A 16,354-nucleotide genomic window follows, 5' to 3' on the forward strand; every position below is an offset into this window, starting at 1 on the left:
AACAGAACATTCAGCTGACCAGTAAGCCATTTGCCCTTACCCTTGTAAGGCATGACAAGATGAAATTATGCCGTCACCTAGCAATGGAGCACCACGACAGTGAATAGCAGAGCAAATGATATGCAATTGTGGGGCATTTGCTACTTGCTTTGGAACAGTTTTTAGTCAACATATTTGTCTTGTCCACATGTCCTCTATCAGATTTCATCAAAATTTATTTTTAGTTTTGGTTGGCTTTTTTAGTTACCAGCCTTCATTGAAATAGAGCGTTGATATTTAATTTCACAGTGACACATGGTATAGGACTTCATTTCCCAGTATATTTGTATGGCTTTTTTGTGTACAGATACTAACAGATTTTCTGTTTAATAGTACGTTAGAACCTGTTTTCTGATTAGTAAAATGTTATGAAATATCCAGAACTGAGGATTTCCTATTGAGAGTTTCCACTGAGAGGATACTGTATTGACAAGAACAAACCATGCTTTCCTGACAAATCCTTCTTACATATAAATATATATATATGTATCTATATACATATATATAAATATATATACATACACACACACACACACACATATCCAAAACAAAGCAATTGTAAAATGGTGATGCACTGGATACCTTTGCAAAGATAACAGCAATTCTAAGAGCAATAACAACACTTTTGCATTTGCAGAAGTACTGTCAATATAACCCAATTCCATCACAGTGCGATCCTTGGCTCTGGATAAACATGACTTAAAATCACAACCTAAATGGCCTCTATCTTAGGGAGTTCTTTCCAATACGTGAACACTTTTCCTCATGATATTAAACAAGAATTACAAAATAAATACTAAGGAGTTGTGAATCATTGACTCTTGAAAAGTCAACCTTCTAATATCTGGGCTTGGCTAATTCTTAGCACAAGATGTTAAGAGGAAACATATAAAATTAATATTACAGTGAACGATTATTATATATTTTAACTATTTATTTTACAAAATGAATGTCAAGGAGTTGTGAATCACTGAATCTTAGAGATCTGACCCTTTGATATTTGAGTTTGGCTAATTCTTAGCACAGGAATAAGAAGAAATTGACCTAAAATTGCTGAAAGAAAATATAGTCTTACTGTAAGTCTTTTTTTACTATATATATATATATATATATATATATATATATATAATCACTAATATTATAAGAAACATGAGGAGAAGTATAAATAATAGTGAGACTAGAAACTTGCCATTCTAGTTTAATATTTGTGTTAGCTTATCATTTCAAATATAGAAAAAACCCACCCTTCCATACAACCCATATGTCTTGGAATTGCGTTATCCTGTTGATGGGTTCTATCACTGTTCCCTCACTTCAGCTGTAAACTAAAGGAGAAATGACCTCATTCAGAAATGCTTGCCAAGTAGTATTAGTTTGGACTGATTATATAAAAGTGACATCTTATCAGCGAGGTCACAACTCTTCAATGTTGAACTTGGGTGTGACAAAGTGGAAGATTATTTGAAAAATTATCATCTTATTGCTGTATATAGTTAACTATACTTTTACTCTATTTCTTATCTTTGTTCAGAATATTTCTACTTCCCCCACTGGATGAATTGGTGAGGAACAAAATGGATATCTGAATTAAATACTAGACATCCAAATAAAAGATTCATTAAAATAAATGACAACAAATGAATGGTGCCTTGAACAGTGCCTGGCACATAAAGTAAGCTTCAGTAAATGGTAGATACAAATAGCTACAGCAACTATAGTGCTCTTGGAAGCATCGTAACTTTGCAGCATGCACTACTCGTCACTATAATCTTTGGATTTGAGGTGTGTACTAAGTATCATTGCTGTAAAGCAAAACAGGGGAAATGATTTAATTACAATGCAACAGATATAAGAAAAGGGAAGATTTCTATTTTCTGGTACCTCTGATACTTCCTCTCTATACGTAATATGAGGACTAATCTAGAGAGAGTGGCAAATATTTTGGACCCCTTTACCTTAAAATTCTCTGAATGGTAAACCCATAAATGGACCTTCTCTCTCCACTTGGCTGTCATAATAATGTTATTTCAGACAACAAATTCTGGTGAACGTCTCTGATGTGCCAGACACCATGTGATATAAATAGGAAATTCCAAAATATGTCAGACATTGTTCAATTTCCCAAAAACTTACAAAAGGAGGTTGGAAAATAAAGGAGGGATAAACAAGGAAGCTAAAACTAATTGGACAGCACACAAAGAGCAGTGTACCTCTCTCACAAAATGCTTCTTGTTGTCTCTTAGTGTTAAAAGTGTTTACTGTGCCTATTGACCAAATTAGTATCTCAGGCAACTCAAATTTCCATCCTCACAAAGTACAGAGTTGTGACTAACAATGAAATAAGAGGGCAACAGAAAATAATTTAATGAGTGGTGTGTGTGCGTTACAAACCCACAAAATAACTATGATTTACATTTAAGGAGCTCAAAACACCCATGTTTATTCACTGATGCTAAAAAGCTGTGATTTTGATTCTTATTTATACTATTTTCCTATAAATCTTTAGACCCTTTAAAAATACTGTATACTCACTGTTCCAAAATGCTCATGAAGGGGGTTTTCAAAACAGATCCCTGGGCTTCCTTGGTGGCGCAGTGGTTGAGAGTCCGCCTGCCGATGCACAGGACACGGGTTCATGCCCAGGTCCGGGAAGACCCCACGTGCCGCGGAGCGGCTGGGCCCATGAGCCATGGCCATTGAGCCTGTGCATCCGGAGCCTGTGCTCCGCAACGGGAGAGGCCACAACAGTGAGAGGCCCACATACCGCAAAACAACAACAAAAAAAAACAGCTCCCCGACTTCTATTATTGGCACTTCTTTGGTTCATTTAATACTATTTTACAAAGATAAATGGGGATTATCTAATCAAAAATCATCCCCATAAAATAAAGTTTCTCCCATTCTCTATGGTATAATTTTTAAAATGACTAAGCATGATTCAAATACACAATGTTATTTTAGTTAAAAGATTAAAATATAACGCCATGTAAATCCAATAAACTCAAGGTTATGCTATGAAAGCAAACATTTTCCACAGAGAAGCTTCATGCAATGTTGACAATTCTAAATTTCCAAATTGCTGCTTGCTTTTTCTTCACCTTTTGCTCTACATGCTGAAACTGTATTACTATTCCAGTGCTTAGATGATTAAATGTTCAAAATCACTCCTGCTTTAACTTTCTGTAAATTTAAATTGTACAACCTTGGGAAGTGTCAGCACCACCGCCTTTGATGTTAAGCATTGATGTTAAGGATAAGACAAATATATTGGGTGATTTCAAAAACAAAGCTCTACAGCTGTGTAGTTCCTTGGAGTGCACGGAGCACATTCACTTTTTTTTTTTTTTTTTTTTTTTTTTTTTTGCGGTACGCGGGCCTCTCCCTGCTGTGGCCTCTCCCATTGCGGGGCACAGGCTCCGGACGCGCAGACTCAGCGGCCATGGCTCATGGGCCCAGCCGCTCCGCGGCACGTGGGATCTTCCCGGACCGGGGCACGAACCCGTGTCCCCTGCATCGGCAGGCGGACTCTCAACCACTGCGCCACCAGGGAAGCCCCACATTCACTTTTAACCCAGTGGTGAGGAGAGGCAGCACCGAGACTGTAGGCAGCAGCCACGCACAGTGGCCAAGGCCAGTGGACAGCAGTGATGTGTACTAAACAGCAAGAAGAGTGGACAAAGTGGACGCTAAGTGTGCACTTAGTGTGTGTTAGTCCACACTAAGTGGACAAAAACAGAAATGGTTTCCAATTTTGCTGAACACTAAATAGGGGGGTGACCTGACCTGGGAAGGAAGATTTTACAGATGGCAGAATCCAACTGCAGCTCCTGGGGACATGCATTTTTATTCACAGAATGAAGTTTTAGACATTTGCTGTCTATTTCTTACTGTGCTAGGTACTCTCACCTGGAGTGTATGCAATCTGCCTAATACGTGGGAAGGTAGATAAGCTCAAGACTCAGTTATCACTTTCCAGGAGATGAGCTGTAACTATCAATCTGTAGAAAGAAGACTAGCAGACTCTATGGATTATCCTTATCTAAACACTAACTGCTCCTACATAAATGCAGTTGGTTTTAAAACTTAATCAACCATATGGCTTTGTTCATATATTCACCAACACTATCATCTAAAACACAGGGAATTTTTTAAAGCAATACTATCCTCTAGAAAACAGGAAGACAAATGTAATTGGTTTTCTAGAACCACAAAGTTCCCAGTTAATTGTATTAATTTTCTAAATATTAATGAGCAATGAGTTAGAGCTGTGAGGGTTCCACAGATATAAAGGCAATGTCTTGTCTTCAAGGAATTTAGAGTAGCATTGTTAAGATATAAATTTCATTGGGCAAAGTACTTTGGGGAAGTATAACTAAAATTTACTCTTTGCCTAAATAGATATCTAAAGGATAATTTAAGAAATATCTGCACAGTTCAACTCTAGATTTTATTTACAAGATTACCAGATGAGCACATCATAAATATCTGATCAACTTCTCAAAAGAATGATTGAATAAATTTTCTTATTTTCAAGTAGTCAATTATGACTTACAGTAACAAGATGAACACAATTCCTATACTGGGAGATCCTCTGGAGATTAATCTATTTTATATGCTATTGTCGTATAGTCTAAAATACATAAATTTGGGAGGGATGAATTGGGAGTTTGGGATTAGCAGATGCAAACTATTATGTACAGAATGGATAAACTATAAGGTCCTACTGTACAGCACAGGGAACTCTGTTCAATATCCTGTGATAAACCATAGTGGAAAAGAATATGAAAAAGAATGTGTGTATATACATATATATATATGTGTATAACTGAATCACTTTGCTGTACAGCAGAAATGAACACAACATTGTAAATCAACTATATTTCAATAAAATAAATTTTAAAAAAAATAAAATAAAATACATAAGAGAAGTCTTTCAACCACTGGTAGTATCATTCTGACCGTGTTTTCTCTGGCATTTGAGGACCCTCACAACCTGTTACCACTCTAGGACTATGTTTTAGACTGGGTACATGCTTATCTTCTCAATCAGACAAAAAAATACAGTCTGAACTTTACTCGGAACCAACCCAGTGATCAATAAACACTTACTTATTGTAACACATCCTCATTAGGGAGGATGCCCACACCCTTGCTCTCCGGGTGTGCATCTCTGCCTTGCTTCTGTCTTAACTAAGCAAACTGTTCCTCTGCCTGCTCTCCCACTTGTTGTTGTGCTATGTCTCTAATAATAAAGTACATGCTTTTACAAAAAGAAAAAAACACTTATTAACTGAGACATCATATGACACTCTAATTTTTCTTTCCAATTTTCTTCTTTTACCCAAATCTAAAATAATGATTGTGCATATGACTTTCCAGGGAGCCTCAGTGTTTTTATATAAGCAAGAAATCTAACAGTTCAACAACAAAGCATCTGCTAACAATCTCCCTGTAGTATTTTTACTGCCAGGATTCCTTCACTAGCATTTACAATGATTATAGACTTAACAAGTTTATTAAATTACATTGAAAAAAACTCTTTCCAGGTTAGAAGAACTGGTTGTTTTGTTGTTGTTTCAAACAACTTGCTCCTTCTTTATCCTTTTTTTGATATCTACCCAATGCTATCTTTTTAAAAATGAAAGTCTATAAAACATACTGATAAGTTATTCACCTTAGCCATTTTTCCTCAAGGGACTTTTAGCCTCCCTCCTAATGTTTCGAGAATGAGTAGAATCAACAAAGAAAGTTTGAGACCTTCGGGCTAGTGAGATACTTAATTTTCCTTCACATTCATTGATTACTTATTTTAAATATGAAAAGAAAAAAGCTTTACATAATTTACATGCAGCTTTTCATGGTAAATATGTTTACAGTTAGGAGAAAACAAGCACAGAGTATACATGACTTTAGTTACAGGCTTTAGTTAGTTCTGCTTATAGGATTACCTTCATATTTAGGCATACAAGCTTTTAAAAGTGCTTAAGATACAGATAAGAGGCTGACCACACATCCTGTTTCCCCAGATGGTTCTTGTTAATGCATGTTGTGTCCTGTCTGGTTAGTGCCCACTATTACTCTCCAGAGTGTTTTGTTTGAAGGATAAATTTATGATCATCCTAGAGATAAGCCACATTAAAACTGTGTGAAAATAATATTGTGATCAAAAGATAGTTGAACTACCTCTAAATAAAGATCAATTTTTCAAAAGACTCTCAGAAAAATTTTTTTTCAATATTTTCAGTGTTGAGCACTTGAATGTGTTACAAAGACATGTTCCAAATATTCAGCATTGAATATGGAGTCATGACAATCACATCATCTAACTGGTTGAAAAGTCCTTGACTTCAAGCCATTACCAACCTTCATATATACACTTTCAACGTTTTTGGAAATAATTTTTTTTAACTCTCATTAAAAATGAGTCACTTAACAGGTCAATTTTATAAGATATTTTGAAAGATTTTTAGATTTTTGGAATCCTCTAGCAAAGTCAACAGTTGCATTAGAGTCTCAGAAAAAGAATTGGTGTCCCATTACCTTAAACGAGGTAACCTTTTTTGTCTGTGTGCTATGGACCATTTTGGACCACTTTTGAAGCCTATGAACCCCTACTATAAATGTATTTTTTAAACATATAAAATAAAATACTTAGTATTACAATGGAAACCAATTATATTAGAATACAGCTATCAAAAAATCAAAATATATTTAAAAAAGCAAACATAAAGTAATAAATAAGCTTCTTCATTTACTCATTAAATAATATTATTGAAAAGCAGGTCTAATAACTGCCATAATTACCAAGTAGTGATGAGCATAAGTGATACTTTGAGGTTACATGCAATATCTATAGTGTGATCTGAAAAGTCACAAGTTCTGCTCATGCTACTATCGTTTATCAACTACATTCACAATTGGAGAAAATTTTCACAAAGAAATCAGTGAAAATGAAGCTGTAATTTTTTTCCCAACCAAGTTCATGAGCTCTTTGAATTCTATTGTTACAGTACAACATTAAGAAAGCCTAGAGGTCAGGGGAGGGGGAAGGGTGAGCTTTGACAGGGTGAGAGAGAACCATGGACATATACACACTAACAAATAGCCATGGACATATACACACTAACAAATGTAGTAACGTAGATAGCTAGGGGGAAGCAGCCGCAAGGCACAGGGATATTAGCTTGGTGCTTTGTGACAGCCTGGAGGGGTGGGATAGGGAGAGTGGGAGGGAGGGAGATGCAAGAGGGAAGATATATGGGAACATATGTATATGTATAACTGATTCACTTTGTTATAAAGCAGAAACTAACACACCATTGTAAAGCAATTATACCCCAATAAAGATGTTTAAAAAATAAATAAATAAATAAAAAAGAGAGAGAAAAAAAAAAGAAAGCCTAGAGGTCAAACTTGTTTATCATAAGTCCATAGGTAATTCATCAAACAACTACCTACCCTTGTAATCAGGCCACAAAAGAACATTTCTGAAAACAGAACTTCCCACTGAATGCTTTTTAACAAAAAAAAAAAAAAAAAAAAAAAGGCTTTCACTCAAAATTCAGTTCAGATCAATTGTGAGTGACAGCTGTCCATCATAATGCAGTATAAATTGAATGTACTGAATGGAAACAAAGTTGGTGTTTTCTGTAAGGTAGATAGCTAGTAGGAAGCAGCCTCATGGCACAGGGATATGGGCTAGGTGCTTTGTGACTGCCTGGAGGGGTGGGATAGGGAGGGTGGGAGGGAGGGAGATGCAAGAGGGAAGAGATATGGGAACATATGTATATGTATAACTGATTCACTTTGTTATAAAGCAGAAACCAACACACCATTGTAAAGCAATTATACCCCAATAAAGATGTTAAAAAAAAAAAGTCAGTGTTTTCTAGGATTTTTTAGAAACCAAAAAACAAAGAGCCCCTAAAACACAGACATAGCATTTTATATTAAACAGTATGTCCCTTATCCCTATCACTGATATTTTAAAATCAAAGTTACATTTTTACAAATTTTTTTCTTCAGGTTTGCATTTTCTTATTTTAATTTAACAGCATAATACAGTCATCGACTATTCAAGCTTTTCTTTCTCAGAACTTTGAGTGATATCCAATAAGTAAAGACATCAAAAATACATATGCACAGTTAAGGCCCTCGGCCTCAGTGGTTTCATTGCCTAGAACAGACTACAAATGACTAGTAATTAAACACAGCCATTGCCTGAGAGACAAGATTGAATCACAGATCATTGGAATCTAAAGGGACCAGAGAAGCCACTTTGTCTAACCCTCACTTTACAAATGAGGAACCAGAGACAATGAGAGTTTAAGGGACTTTCCAAGATGACCATGGAGAAGTTAGCCTGACAGTTAATGCAACACTCCCTCTAGCTCCCTACAAGGGCAAACTGTGTCCCTGGCTCCACTTCTATCAAAGTATAGCTATTAAGACAAGAGGTTATAATCAATTAGAAATACATCTTATTTATAGATTTTTGCTCCCAAATATGAGAATTAGATGACTTAAATGGTGATCACATCTGCAGAACAGAGGTCTTTAAAAAATATTAAAAGATCAAGAATGTGCTCTAAATAGTTTCAAGGTCTAATGTATTAGTAATGTTAGTCTGACTTCTGAAAACCCAGGTTTCAATAGTCATCCCTTATTTTATTTTTTCAGATGGCCTTTTTTTTTCTAATTATAAAAGGAATACACATCCATTATAATAAATTTTGAAAACACAAAGACAAATGAAGAAGAAAATAACAAGAAGCCATATCCCCAGAGTCAAAGCCATATATGGGTGGTGTTGGTAATATTTCAGCATATTTCTTTCCAGATATAAATGTATATATGAATATATAGCTATATAATGTAAACTTACATATTAAGATAATAGTACCTAAAATCTTATAGCCTGCCTTTTCTCTTAGCATTGTACCGTGATCATCTTCCCACTGAATTAAAATTATTTCTAAAACATCATTAATGTGAAAGTCTGTGTTTGGTGGTTATTAAAGTAATAAAGTTTAAAGACATTATAATCAATAAAATGATCTCACTATATAATTTTCGATTGCTGGATTATGTAGGCTAGCATCGGATCAGGTAACTCTAATGCATTAAATTGCTCTAAATAAAAAATATTAAAAATATATGTTTACAGGATTGTCTTTAGAAAAATTTAAGCGCCCAATGGCTAAAATCATTGGGGGGAAATGCATAATATCCCAGGAAATTAGAGAAAGGAAAACTCAAAGAGATACCTCCTGCTACTATTACATGTGGGAAGATTCAAAAAGGTACAACAGGATATCCTGACAGTGCTCTGTAAAGTCATGAAGGAACACAGTGCTTGGTCAAGGAAGCAGCAACTGGTACAAACATTTAGTGCCTGGCTCATGTAGGAATTCAATAAATATTTGTTGAATGAATAAATGGGAATCGATTTAGCAACGTGTATCTAGACACCTGAATATGATTATACCCTTTGGCTGATAATCTTACTTAAGGGAATATATACCATATATACACTTGGTCACAAGTAAATGTCCGGGACTTGTATGTTGATTAAGTAAATGACAGAGGTATAAAGAGCTGTACAGACAATTCATACTGATTTAACAACTATACTAAAATTATGTCTTGCCTATACTGTAATTCTTAGTTTAAAATGATTCAAGTATTTAAAAGATTGGTGTATTTAATCTCTTGGTATAAGATTTTATTTCATTCTTTTAATGAAATAATTGTTAATTTTAAAATTGAAGAAAATCACTGCGTTAAAAGAAATTTGAGAAGCCCAGATGAAAAAACGATTATGTTTCTTCCAAAATATTTTCTTATAGTCAATCTCAAAGGTTTTGCCTACCTATTTGTCCTTGAATATCACAGAAGACAGGCACAAGACTTCCTTTGATAGTCATCCCAATGGTGGGAGAAAACAGTCATGATGTTCTATTTTCCTAATACCATGACTTATAAAACCCTGATACTTCCTCTTACCTAACCTTAGCCTAAGTATTAAGAAGTTATTAAATCTAACACACACACTAACACACACAAAACTTAGAGTGGCAAGCTTTCAATACCTTTATAAGCTCTGAGGGTTCATGCCCTTCTTCCACCACAATTAGTTGAGCTCTTCCTTTCCTTTCATTGTCCCGAATGCCAATGGCAACCTGGCTGGCCTTCAGACGCTCATATTTGTTGCAAGAGGATCCACACCACTGGTAAATTTCCTAAAAGAAAAAGACAGATCTTTTGACCCCAGGAATACTTGGAGGACATTCAGTCCTGGTGTAATACACACTGTAATTAATTAGGAGAAAAACAAAAAGGTCTAAAAAAGTAAATTAAATTGATCTATTGTTGAGGTATATATAATTTTATATATTTAATTTATACCTCATTCTGTATCCTGTTGCTTTCAGTTAGCATTATAAAGTAAGCATTTTTAAACATGGAAAATATAAATATATACTTCAGCATTCTGTGTATATAATCCACTAAGTATAATTTATAAAAGTAAATTTATATAAATTATTTAAACTTAGAATAATAAATCTAATGTATTTCAGATAGTCAAGAATCTGTTATAGTAGAAATATGCTCTTGATGATCATAAAACATGACCTATCTCTTTTGTAAAGCAATTTAACAATTCTTATCAAGAATCATAAAAAGAGTTAAAACTCTGACCCAGTAATATCACTATCTGGAATTTATTTTAATAAATTATTCACAAAGAAGAGAAAACAACACATGTACAAGGGTTTTCACTGATGTGATTATATTAGTGAGGCATTGGGAAGACATTAAATGTTCAACAATAGGATTACAGTAATATAAATTATGATATATAGAAAAGATACTTAAACATCAAAATTATACTTTAACAGAAATTTAGAAAAACAGAAAGAGCAGTTTGATATATTGTAAATTATATACATTAGTTGCCACTTAGATTAAAATATATATTTTAGACTTAGGTACAGTGTTCAGAAAGTATACAGTAACATGTAAAATAATAAAATGTCATTTTCTCCATTAAATGTGGTTTAACAAAAGAAAGAAAGAAATGTAATGGTACCCAGGCCTGGTAGGATGTGGGAGTGGGTATTATCACACACTATTTGGGTGGTAGATACTGACACAGGCTTTTTTTGAGGGCACTTCGGTGTCATACCAAAAAATTATATATGATTTTAAAATCAGGAAATTCCATTTCTAGGAATCTATTTTATAGAACTATTCAAACATGGGATGCAAAAACAAAGAAACAAACACAAATGCCCATCAATAGGGAGATGGCCAGATAAATGTCATTATGTGGATACTATAGACTATTCTTCAGTGGTTAGAAATTGCGGACAATGTTTAAACACCAATGTTAAAAATATCCAGGTATTTCATAAATAACATAAAGCCGCAGAATAATATAGCTCCATTAAAGTACAGAAACAAAAATATAAGCTCTGTTTCTGTCTTTGCAGAAAAAGATTTTTAAAGATACACAGTATCTTTAATACATGGGAAGGGGCATGTATTTGCAGAAAGAAAGCCTTCAGTTTTTGCTGTATCTAAATCAGTGTTTTTTCCCTTTCTTTTTAAAATGTCACTCACATTTATTAGCTGCCTATTAGGAGCTAGATGTTGGGAATAAAGAGATGAATGAGCGAAAACTAGCAAGGAGTGACTGACATGTGGACAACTAATGCTAATAATATGTTTGTACAACACTTAGTTTTCAAAACATTTCCACACATACTTCCTGTAGTCAATCCGGAGAGGGGGTTGCTTTGTGGTTATTGCTTTGTGGTTAAGTACAATATAAAGGAGACAGACCAGCAGCCACTTTCTATGTGGCTTTATGTTTGCAATTTTTAAAAGAGGAAATAAATTAATAACAGCAAATAAAAGGGCACCCCAAAATTCAGAGACACAGGCTCTTTTCTTTAATCACAAGACATTTCCAGTCCAGAGTCATTTCTTCATTCAAAAATAGTTCACTGATTACCTGAAATTGGGCAGGATCCCTCTCCCTGGGGGCACAACCTGAAAGCACACAGGCCGGCAACAGTCTCTCTGTCCCCTTAAACCGGCCCCCCACTCCCATGATCCTGCTTCACCTTTTCCACATTCCTCTTCAAGCATAAAATATAAGTCTTAGGAATTCAAGCCTTTATAAGAAGTAAAAGAAAAAGAGACTGTGCTTTGCAATTCCTTTCATTTTAGAATCTAATTTAGTTATTCAACATTGTTAAGGGGTGTTTCTTTTCTGTTTTTCAGAGAATTGCGTGCCGCTATTGTTTCCACTCTAACCTCTTTTCTATACCTGGGCATCTGAACATGACGCTCACATTTGAATACCAGGCCCAGACGAACAGTTACAAAGAGTGAAAATGAATGGTTCCCAGCGAACGATCAGCTAACGTCTACTCACTGAGCATTAAAATCAGGTGGTGGAGTAAGATGGTGATTTTTTTTTTAAAAAAATGGATACCTGAGCCTACCCTTCGGGACTTGCAGGTGTGTTCTGGGCAGCCGCATTTATTGAATGCTCCCTAGATGATTCTAAGCATTAAACCAAGGCTGAGAAGCTCTGCTGGTCCCCGGAAGCACCCGTTGCATCAGGCAGGTGTTATAGGGAATCTGTAATTTCTAGTTACCCAAAGCAGCCAAGCAGGCTACTCTGCCCGTGCACTTAGGCTCTTAGCCTAGGTCCCTTTTCTACCTTATTCCATGATATTTTGCAAATGATTCTTCTCTTAGTAGATCTGAGAAAGCAAACTTCCAATTTTTACATAACAATGAAATATAGGAAGTGGATCAGAAGTTAGCTCTCTAGATATCTCAGGCTTGTAAACAACTTTCATTACTGATTTGCTCTGTATTTTTATACTCATCTAATAGATGTTTATATTCTCCCTACCTTAGTTGTATAAATGGCCTCTCATCCACTTCAAAGAGATTATACAAAATCACACTAAATTTTTTTTAACATCTTTATTGGGGTAAAATTGCTTTACAATGGTGTGTTAGTTTCTGCTTTATAACAAAGTGAATCAGCTATACATATACATATATCCCAATATCCCCTCCCTCTTGCGTCTGCCTCCCACCCTCTCTAACCCACCCATCTAGGTGGTCACAAAGCACTGAGCTGATCTCCCTGTGCTATGCAGCTGCTTCCCACTACCTATCTATTTTACATTTGGTAGTGTATATACGTCCTTGCCACTCTCTCACTTCGTCCCAGCTTACCCTTCCCCCTCCCCACGTCCTCAAGTCCATTCTCTATGTCTGCATCTCTATTCCTGTCCTGCCCCTAGGCTCTTCAGAACCTTTTCTTCTTTTTTTTTTTAGACGCCATATATATATATGTGTTAACATACGGTATTTGTTTTTCTCTTTCTGACTTACTTCACTCTGTATGACAGACTCTAGGTACATCCACCTCACTAAAACTAACTCAATTTCATTTCTTTTTATGGCTGAGTAATATTCCATTGTATATGTGTGCCACATCTTCTTTATCCATTCATCTGTCGATGGACACTTAGGTTGCTTCCATGTCCTGGCTATTGTAAATAGAGCTGCAATGAACATTGTGGTACATGACTCTTTTTGAATTATGGTTTTCTCAGGGTATATGCCCAGTAGTGGGATTGCTGGGTCGTATGGCAGTTCTATTTTTAGTTTTTTAAGGAACCTCCATACTGTTCTCCATAGTGGCTGTATCAATTTACATTCCCACCAACAGTGCAAGAGGGTTCCTTTTTCTACACACCCTCTCCAGCATTTATTGTTTGTAGATTTTTTGATGATGGCCATTCTGACTGGTGTGAGGTGATACCTCATTGTAGTTTTGATTTGCATTTCTCTGATTAGTGAAAATCACACTAAATTTTATTAGTATCTGTAAAGCATTAAGGAAGTCTGGTAAAATGTGTTTAAAAAGAATTATAGCTAATGATAATTTTCTAAATATAATTATTATTTAACATAGAATTTTACAATATCTTTGGATCCCAAAATATTTTCCATGATATTACTTTGGGTTGGGAGTTTTATGTGCAGTATCAGTTCACAGATAAATTTAGTTGTAGAAAATATTCCTCACCATTGCTTAGAGACCAGTTTCAACCTTTAAAATAGCAAAAACATAGCTAGGAAACACTCATAAAAATAATAAAACTTTTAATAGTGAAGTTTTCCTTTTAATTCAAAGATGACTAAATCACTAAAGAAAGTGTTACCAAAAAAAATTTCTTACTGAGCATGAAAATGAATGTTTTGTGTTATGCTTACTCTTTCATTACTTTCACCTTATTTTGTGCTATTTCTATAAGTGACATATTATCTTATTTACTAGACTTAATTTTCAGTGGTTAACTCAGACAAGAAATGCAATAAAATGTGGACTTTAATTTTAAATTGCTAAAAGCCAAAACTGTTTAAAAAATTAATTAAAAAACCCTTTTCATTCAATGCTAATTAATTTTTTATACAAATATAGTTTGTTCTATAATGGTAGCAGTACATTAAAACATGTTTTAAATTTTAAACAGAATTTGAGCAATTCATTAAATTTGAGCCATTTATATTCCACCACGTGTAGATGATGTGTTTAAGACATCTTATTTTAACAGAGCTGTACAGTGATGAGATGAATGTGTGTAGTACTATTAATAAACTGTGTTAGCCCAACACTTACTCTATTCAGAGGTAGTTGGTTAAGACTATTCACCACTCTGGGCACAAGGAAACTTTGTACTCAATCGGCCCCATGCTTGAAGAACTCTCCTATAATGCAACTTAACCTTTTTTTTAGAGGGCATGGGCTGAAAAAAAGAAATTCTGCATAGAGCTAAAAGATGTCTGAATTGATATGATAGGTTGATATGTATTATTACAACCAGAAAAAGTTTTCATTATAATTTAAATTGTTTTATTTGTAATACTTTAATGGGATTTAGATGAAAAACCTTTTGTAAGTGTGATTTAAGTGTGCTAGACACTGAAAATTGTAGAACAAACATGGTTTCAGAGGCAACTATTTTACCCTCTAAGATCCTAAGGGATTTAACAGCTCAACACTAAATGTCATGTTTGGGGAGGGAGGGAAGGATATAAAAACTCCCTGGAAATATGGAAATATCCATTCAATTTAGAATGAAGTCCACTTAAATTGTGGCTGAAATTTGCTGGCGTACATGTTGCCCACAAACATCCTCTAGTAGAAGTTTGTGAAACTATAATTAACGCAATGTACAAACTATTAAAGGAAAACGAAATCACTCTGGATAGTTTGAAAAGCAAAAAATAAGGGAGTAAAGAGAAACTTTTACTGGCAATTAGTTCGGACCACCAAGTAACAAGAAATCAAAACAAATGAGTGATATTCATAGAAACAACCACACTGGGGGCAGACCTAGAGGTTTCTAAAATTTCCTTTAAACTACATGGTCAGAGTTAACAAGTCAAACATCAAAGGGCAGCCAAACCTCATTTGGGGACAGGAAATAAGAGCAGAAATAAAACAATGGTCAATGATGCCTTTGAAGGGAGGCAAGATTAAAGGAGACCCCCAAACAGCCATGTGATGGTAACTCATAACATGGGCAAAGAATTCAGATGGAATTGCTGCTCTTTTGTCCTTTTCTAACTTTTTTATTCTAAATACATCTAAAAGTTTATAAAACGGGTGGGGGCAGACTTCTTTCTCTCCCTTGCTTCTACTGGCTTTATTTTTCCTGTGTTTAGTTTTCCCTTAGATCTAGTTAACCAAATATAGAAGTTCATTCAGATACCCCTGTAGGCTGGAGATTCTCCAAAAACTGCTTAATAGCCACTATGGAGAACAGTATGGAAGTTCCTTAAAAAACTAAAAATAGAACTAACATATGACCCAGCAGTCCCACTACTGGGCATAGACCCTAAGAAAACCATAATTCAAAAAGAGTTGTGTACCACAATGTTCACTGCAGCTCTATTTACAATAGCCAGGACATGGAAGCAACCTAAGTGTCCAAGACAGATGAATGGATAAAGAAGATGTGGCACATATATACAATGGAACATTACTCAGCCATAAAAAGAAACGAAATTGAGTTATTTGTAGTGAGTTGGATGAACCTAGAGTCTGTCATACAGAGTGAAGTAAGTCAGAAAGAGAAAAATACCGTATGCTAACACATATATAAGGCATCTAAAAAAAAAAAAAGTTCTGAAGAACCTAGGGGCAGGACAGGAATAAAGACGCAGATGTAGAGAATGAACTTGAGGACACGGGGAGGGGGAAGGGTAAGCT

At 35.0% G+C, this 16,354-nt stretch overlaps 1 protein-coding gene across 1 annotated transcript in view; it reads right to left on the bottom strand.

The window, feature by feature from the left end:
* Nucleotides 1–16,354, bottom strand: part of SCIN (scinderin) — a 79,653-nt gene that overhangs the window by 43,292 nt on the left and 20,007 nt on the right. The window contains exon 4 of the mRNA XM_065884218.1: nt 10,131–10,280. Coding sequence (XP_065740290.1) covers nt 10,131–10,280 — 150 coding nt within the window. The remainder of the gene's footprint in view (nt 1–10,130; nt 10,281–16,354) is intronic.

Source organism: Phocoena phocoena, chromosome 9 (assembly GCF_963924675.1).
Source record: "Phocoena phocoena chromosome 9, mPhoPho1.1, whole genome shotgun sequence".
In the NCBI taxonomy this organism is placed as follows: domain Eukaryota; kingdom Metazoa; phylum Chordata; class Mammalia; order Artiodactyla; family Phocoenidae; genus Phocoena; species Phocoena phocoena.